The sequence below is a fragment of the Zerene cesonia genome, chromosome 14, assembly GCF_012273895.1.
Source record: "Zerene cesonia ecotype Mississippi chromosome 14, Zerene_cesonia_1.1, whole genome shotgun sequence".
Classification (NCBI taxonomy): domain Eukaryota; kingdom Metazoa; phylum Arthropoda; class Insecta; order Lepidoptera; family Pieridae; genus Zerene; species Zerene cesonia.
Window position 1 is genome coordinate 2,149,271 of NC_052115.1, and position 8,234 is coordinate 2,157,504.

The 8,234-nt window shown below is 33.7% G+C and overlaps 2 protein-coding genes across 2 annotated transcripts in view; one reads left to right on the forward strand and one right to left on the reverse strand.

Moving 5' to 3' along the window:
* Window positions 1–6,413, reverse strand: part of LOC119831968 (dnaJ homolog subfamily C member 13) — a 23,412-nt gene extending 16,999 nt beyond the window's left edge. Inside the window, exons 1-8 of the mRNA XM_038355543.1 lie at window positions 6,282–6,413; window positions 5,582–5,931; window positions 5,059–5,405; window positions 4,357–4,492; window positions 3,765–3,883; window positions 3,109–3,255; window positions 2,675–2,774; window positions 431–605 (exon numbers count right to left, since the gene is read on the reverse strand). Coding sequence (XP_038211471.1) covers window positions 431–605; window positions 2,675–2,774; window positions 3,109–3,255; window positions 3,765–3,883; window positions 4,357–4,492; window positions 5,059–5,405; window positions 5,582–5,920 — 1,363 coding nt within the window. The 5' untranslated portion in view covers window positions 5,921–5,931; window positions 6,282–6,413. The remainder of the gene's footprint in view (window positions 1–430; window positions 606–2,674; window positions 2,775–3,108; window positions 3,256–3,764; window positions 3,884–4,356; window positions 4,493–5,058; window positions 5,406–5,581; window positions 5,932–6,281) is intronic.
* Window positions 6,414–7,034: 621 nt separating this feature from the next.
* The window catches only part of LOC119831746 (serine--tRNA ligase, cytoplasmic), a 4,821-nt gene continuing 3,621 nt past the window's right edge, over window positions 7,035–8,234 (forward strand). The window contains exons 1-2 of the mRNA XM_038355229.1: window positions 7,035–7,478; window positions 7,726–7,942. Of these exons, the coding sequence (XP_038211157.1) occupies window positions 7,158–7,478; window positions 7,726–7,942 (538 nt within the window). The 5' untranslated portion in view covers window positions 7,035–7,157. The remainder of the gene's footprint in view (window positions 7,479–7,725; window positions 7,943–8,234) is intronic.

Genomic DNA, 8,234 nt, shown 5'->3' on the forward strand with positions numbered 1-8,234 from the left:
ATGATAAGAGTAAGGCAGAACAGCGTTTGCCGGGTGCAGCTAGTAAGTATATAGAAAAATCAGACAATAATGAATAGGAAAATTTAAGGAAAATAAAATTTAATGGCGGAATTCTAACCCCCATCATTCTCCATACAGTGGCAACGCCAAAATCTGGACCAACTGTGATTGCCTTGGCAAGCAAATTTCTTTTGCTCTTTCGCTTTTATGAGCCCAAAAGGGCACACATTGGGGTGATAACCACAATCTCAACCAATATGACACAATATTTCAATCATTACAATATTATATCGATGAAACGGTAATGGTTACATTACATTATAGCAAAAGAATATCATAATATCCTACACATAGTCACAGAAAGTGGTATAAGACAATCTCATTTCTTTAGTATGAAAAGTAAGAACACACACAAATAATAAACAAGCATACCCCGGCAGCGCGGTGAAAGCAGCGAAGCCCACTTTGCTGGCGCACAGGCGGCGCAGCGCGTGGAACTGCGCCTCCAGCTCGCGCGGCGTCAGGTTCGAGCCCGACGGCGCACTGCTCACGAGCGCACTCAACGCGCCCGTTATTAGCTTCTCCTTGTTCTCCGCGAACAGACGCTGCCGACAAATTTTTGACTAGGTGACATCCATGGCCAATAGAACAGACCTAAGAGTGGGTAAGTCGAAAAACAACAATTGGAGACCATGGAAATTTAAGAAGATGTACGCTATATGCACGCGAACTGCGTACACATTTTGAAACAGCTCACTAAATTTGAATTAAACTTTTTAAACTTATTAATTATAAATCTATTGCTTGCTTTTATCGCTTATATGTAGATAGCCTATAAAATACTTAAAAAACATTTCAGGTAAAATGCTGCGCTGCGTAAGAGTCCGCTTATAGTAGAAAAAATTATTTAAAATCGTACATTTTAGGCAAATTTATCAGCAAACAGAAAAAATATTAACGGCTTTTGTGCATTTTCCTATTTGACCTTAAACAAATAAAGTTTTTGTTTGTATCTTCATAGATACAAGAATACAAATACAGTATATAATAAGCCGCATCGACCCCTCATTAATTTTTATGCTCAAGTACATTACAATATGCGATGCGATTTATGAGTACATTACAAAAAATAACTGTACGGGCTAGTCACACATCCTGATTCAGCGCTTTAGACGACAGTCTTCATATATGATTTACTAAGTCAGTCTGTAGTAGCGGCTTGTCTAAGGCGCTTGGGGTATATGCGCGATATGCGCATATACCCCAAGCGCCTAATATTATCATCATATCATTATAACATTCAATCAATATATCAATATGGATATATTATGGATATATATTATATATAAGGATTAATATCAGTATCAACTAAGAGTGTAAGTATTATCAACCCATACATCCTCTTTTTTGGTCCTTCGAGCTGTAGATGTACGGCTAGCCCGTACAATAACTAATTGTTAATTAAATTGACTTCAGCTTCTTTGAAACTTTTTAAAAATTAAAATATCATGCTTATGAGTGATAGTTGGTTACTGGTATGTAAAATGATGTAACTTTTTTATGACTTCACCCATTTGTAATTAAACAAAATTGGTAATATTCAACCAGAAAATATATATAAAAAAAACCAACATTAAATGAAAATCAATATGAAAAATGAATTTGACACGTAATAAAAACTGCATGCAATTTCGTATTCTCGTATCATCATTCAAAGTATTTCCCAAAATCCCTGTTTTATTAATACATATTGCAAATACAAATAACATAAGGGACTTACAAGATCCCAGGTAAGAAACAGCCACAACAGGGGACGAGCCTACAAGGCAACAACACAAAATTTACATGCCCAAATTAACATGTCACGTGGTAACTTAAGCAGTGCAGTTTTAAGCCAAACATTCAATGATATAAAGATTAGCAATTAATTAGATATACAACACAAATTGCAATCATATTTTTGCAACTGCCAGCTATTATGTGAATTTAATCATTCTCTATAATACATTGACGTACAATACACAACTAGAATCATGGTCACGCTCAAAAATGTCTCAATCAAAACTATGCTCACGCGTCTATTAGGCAGAGTTTTCGTCCAGTTGTTTTACATCCAAACTTTGAATTTAACGTAACAAAATGACAGCGTTTATTAGAAATTGTTACAATACAGCGTATCAGACTGAAAAACGATAGTGTCGTATTTCAGGTAGGTGCCCGTTTATGTGTATAGGTATTTACAAGTAAGTGTCAGTTTGTCAATCTCGCGGGTTAGTTTTACAATTTTACACTGACGTATACGTATATATGTTGTTTATTGCTTTCCCAATGTCCGTTTACATAAATAATTATAAAAAAAAATTAAGTACAATAATACACGGTCAATGTAACAAACACTTATATAAGCAAACATAGCATGCATATTTAGAATATTAAATTAAATTATTTTATTAATAAGTATGTAAGTACACAGTTGATTGAATTAAAAGACATATATAAAACACAACTCCAACTATTTACGAGCAGCGTATTAGGCAATTGCGAGTCTGGTTGTTTAGAGTACGACAATACCATCATTTAGTAAATGAATTATTTATAATGATATCAGTTATAAAATTATCCTAATATTAAATAAAATGTTTGCTATTATACAATTATATTGAAATTATCTTACATCCTGACTGACGGAGTATATGAGGCCACTGTATCCGATATTCGCATTGAATCTTTCTATCACCTCCACACGGGTCATGCCCACTGGGTTTTGAAATAACCTGAAAACACAAGAAGTCATCACTCATAATGGTGAAACCATTTCCTAAAGCATTCCATATTTTTATAGTCTTTAAAAAATGCAATGTCAGAAATATAAACAAAAGTAAAGAAATATACTATACAAATGGCATCATTATGGTTATGAAACAACCTGTACCACGCAATCTTATGTTGTTAACATTAAATTAATCGCAAAAAAGAACTCTAATTAAAGGAAGAATTCTAAGTGCTCAATATCAATAGCAAAGCAAAACTTATAGAAAGCTAGAGGGAGTGGGGGGCCACCCCCCCCATTTTAAATTTTTTGGTTTTTTTTTAATCACTCCAACTTACCGCAGATGGTTAGACTCGGTCTCCTCGTCGACAGGCTGGTGCAGCGGTCCGAGCCGGAAGCCGCGCGGCGTGCGAGACATGCGCACGTGCACGTCGCGCTGGCCGGCCGACCGCACGCCGTCCAATAGCGACGCTAGTAGCGCGTCCCTGAAATATTGTGAACATTGACATCGTTATATGTTTATTTACTTTCATTTAAAATGTATATAGCCACATGGTAGGCACCAGATTTCAAAAACACAATCACAATAATCGGTTCACCCAGTGAAAAGTTATGAGATAATTAGACACCAAAAAATACATTTGATTTAATAATCTCCACCTTTTTTGAAATTAGTTGAAAATAAATATTTTACAGAGGAACATATATATTATTTAGAAAGCAGAGAACGCCAAAAGCTGATAAAAGGGAAAGTTTATAGATGAAATAGTTTCCCATAGTGGGTATTAAAGTGATCTTTAAATGTATGATCATTGTCCACTTCTGCAAACCTAATCCATGAAAAGTTAAAATAAAAGGATTTGGTAAGAATATGGTAGTAATAAAATGACAAAACAACTAGTATATAAACTGATAGGTGGAATTATTCATGATTTCTACTAATATACAAGTACATGAATATTCCTGTAATAAAAATGTATAAACCATGACATACCTCTCTCCAGCAAGATAAGTTCTCACTTGTCCATTCAAATATTCTATGGAAAACTTCTGTGGATGATCAGGATCACGAACCAATGCGAACACATCACTGAGTGGACGCAGGCACACAACCTAGACAATTAATTGATAATGAAAAAGGAACATCACATACATATCTGTATAATACTAGCTGCGCCCCGCGGTTTCACCCGCGTAATTCTGCATCTCATAGAAAAATTGGGATGAAAAGTTGCCTATGTGTTATTTCCAGATATCCAGCTATCTACGTACCAAGTTTCATTGCAATCAGTTGAGTAGTCTTTGAATGAAATAGTAATAAACATACATACACATACACACATCCATACTCACAAACTTTCGCATTTATGATATTAGTAGGATATAGCACTGATTCACTGTTGAATGTAATAATTCAATATCAAATTACGGTACTTGACATATTGCAAAAAATCATTGCATTTGGTGTTAAATCTAAATTAAAGAGTGAGTTTGTATAAATTACAACTATAATTGTCTTTAGATTTTAATTAATGTATATGTTATATCAAATTTCTAAAAGAAATTTGCTCAAATTGAAAACTCACAGAATATGTCTGCGGATCTCTCTCCAGTATGCAAGTGTCTGAGAGACATAGAGTGCGTTTCATTGGCTCCATATGACGTGCTGGATTAACTTTGTGTACTAAAAATTCACTTAATGAAGTCTGATGCTGATCCCCACTGCAATAAACAAATGATACATTAAAAGAATAAGTTGAGATATCTGGTGAATAATAGCGGATAGGTAAAAGAGCTTCATTACACCTCTAATGGAACTTTAATATAGATAAACCAATATTTTATGATAGAGACTGACATAATCATGTTAGAATCTTAAGTAAAAAAAAAACAGATTAAATGTAAAAGTGCAAGTGAACCTACAGGTCTCAACTAGTTAAAACAAAAACAAATAGAAATTCTTTATCTTTGTACTCTACATTTTGGACACATGTTAATATGATAATTATAGGCATAGATAAACTCTATAAAAGGTCACATGAATCATAGCCTACTATATCATCCTTTATTACAAAAATAAGTAACATGTTTGTACAATATTTTTAAACAGATTGACCTAAAATATTACTATTATTAAAACTTTAGAATGGAAAAACTTCACAATTTTATTGCTTAAGCTATATATTCTTAAAGTATAATTTTCTACGTAGATTGGCCACTGTAGGTAAAAATTATTTATTTGGGTCCATCCTACAAAACAAACAAAAAAAAATCAAGTAGAAACACACCTATACTTCCCAAACCGTTGATTATGATAATCGTCCAATGTTATTGTTGCCGTTAGAACTTTAATTGTGATGTTAAGTGTTAGGTTTGCCATTTCCAGCATTTTATTTATGATCCCTTGATGGTCCATTGCATTAGAGAACATGTGTAGCCGACTATATCCACCCAGAGCTATCACAAAACCGCCTGGTACATCTCGCACTGGGAGTAAGCCTTGTATATCATTATATGGGTAATTAGCCAGTATTGTATGTGTGGCTGGATCCAATTGTTCCAAAGAGCATGGTCCCACTTCTAAGACTACTGGAAGGCGAGTGCCGCTCCAATGGTGCTTGTAAGCTTGATATCTCTGTAAGAAAATTGTTGTTATGTCAAACACAATTAAAAATATCCCATTATTGTCAGTGCAGAAATGCCTACACTAATTTGAAAAACATTTTGTATTTAGTCTGTCAATATATATATATATAATAGAGAAGAATATAATTAATTGAAATATTTGATATCTAATCAATATATACTCACATAAATATCCTTTGGTTTTTCAGCAAATAAATGCCTGTATTTGAATGCCTCTGTAAGAATCAGACACTTGTGTTCCGAGGAAAACTTCATAGAATCAACTTTTTTGTCCTTTTTCATCACAAGGGTGAAGTCATGGTTGGCTGCTGAGTTTGAATGCTTAGCTGATGATATAGTTATTACATCTGAGTACAGCCACTTGTTGGTTACCTCCAAACGGTCAGGATTGTATGTTGTGATGCCATGAGTCCCAATTGAAAAAACCCTTTTATACTTCCCTTTCCATGAATGCTTGGTGACAAGAAAAGATGCCACATCTTGATTATCTTTAAGTGGAATCATCTTTGCATTTTCTATAAAATAGATAAGAATCAATATTTAATTTGTTATACAATTTAAATGTTTTATTTATTATACTATTTTCCTGTTAGTAGTAGGGAATCTTAACTAACATTTGTACTAATAAGAGGGACGCGAGACGAATATAAATTATGGTATATATTTAATGAAGGTAAGTTTTACTTTCTTTATTTAATAATGGGAAAATAATTTATGTCCAAAACAAAACAAAGAAATCTTTCCCAATATATGTCAGATTGTATCCTCCCCTCTGTAAATACATATTGCACTGTAAACTGTTGAAGACGTGTAAACAAATCTTATTGCACTAAATGTCATATAAATTAGGCACGGAAAAACTCACAGTTGTTGCTAAATAATCAAAATTATCTGCTTTCACTAAGAATCAGTTTCTAATAAGAACCACATAATATACAAAACAATCAAGAAATACGATATATTTCACCGAGACGAAACACCGACAAAATTGACAAGTGACAACATGACAACAAAAATTATTAAATGACAGACGTAACTGAGACCGGTGACGATGGTGATTGGTGCATTTTCGTAATAGCGGGTCCACATACCAGAAAAAATCAAATAAAGTTTTAAATTTTAGGTAATTTTCAAACATAGATACTACTAGCTGCGCCCCGCGGCTTCACGCGCGGAATATCGGGATAAAAAGTAGCCTATATGTTATTCCAGTTGTCTACATACCAAATTTCATTGCAATCGGTTCGGTTTGCATGAAAGAGCAACAAACACACATACATCGTAACAAACTTTCGCATTTATAATATTAGTAGTAGATACTATTCAAATGGTTGGCCTTACCGAACAATCATATAAGCATGAATTCGAAAACCCACGTGGGTAGGACAACATATAGAAATGCTTTTTCCATGTCGGGTCACTCACTTGCGTGAAAACATTCGTACAATGACTGAATGATTGTTCTTGTCACCAGTCCAAAAAGCAGTATAATAATACGGGTATACTAGTCCCACACTTGTGGGTCTGTGTCTTGTTAGTGTTCACGTTTCGTTTCACTTTAATTCCACGTTTCAACTCTTGCCAAATGCTTGTCATTTGTCACTTATAAGTCATTGTGCTTGTCACTTTCACCTTGACGATTTGAGATCGTGTCGCATGTGGATGCGGCACTTTCGTCATCTTTCTCAAACTATTGAATTAAATCCTTTAGTTTAACCGGCCTATAATCAATTAAATCGAAATGGTTTTAGACCTAGATCTATTCAGGGCAGACAAAGATGGAGACCCAGATAAAATTCGCGAGAACCAACGAAAACGTTTTAAAGATGTGGCACTAGTGGATACTGTGGTTGAACAAGATACTCTCTGGAGAAAATTGAGGCACGATGCGGATAATTTTAATAAACTCAAAAATGTGTGCAGCAAAGAAATTGGGCTTAAAATGAAAAATAAGGAACCGGTTGGTCCTGAAGACGACGCAGTGCCTTCTGAAGTGGCTGATAACCTAATAAATCTCACAAGCGAACAATTGAAACCACTCACTGTGAATCAAATAAAAAAGGTAACATCATCATTTACTTTGGGCAGACTTCATAGTACCCATTTTTTATTTACATTTGTCCAATGGTGTAATACCAACATCTACCATATGGAAATGTTAAATAATTTTTTTAACAATTAAAACTGTACAATGCTCATAATATTAATACTTTCATATCTCAAAATAATATACTAGGATAGATCAAAAGCCTTTATAATATTGTCTTGAATATGTGCAGTAAATATTGTATGCTTATTTTTATACATAGGTTAGAGTACTTATTGATGAAGCAATAACAAAGAATGAGCAAAGCCTAGTAACAGCAGAAAAAACTCGTTCATCAGCTCTACGTGAGGTTGGTAACCATCTACATGCATCTGTACCAGTTGATGATAATGAAGACAATAATGCTGTGGAAAGGACATATGGTGATTGTACCATGAAGAAGAAATACTCCCATGTAGATCTTATTTGTATGATTGATGGTAAGATCTCATCAATTTATATGTTAAATTTTTTAATAATTTCATGGCCAATATATGGATCCTTTGGAATCCAATTAAATAAATATAGTTAAAAAAAAACTAGAAAATATTTCACCCTTGAAATTCTCATTAAATAGAAGGTTAGAATTAAATCAGTCAAAATCAAGTATGTAGGAGATGCTTACATACAAACAAGGTAAAGCTAATACATGTGTGTTTAAAAATGTTCTTCCATCTTGGAAGGTAATTTAAAAAATTCCTTTATTTGTTTTTTTACTTAAATAAATAATAA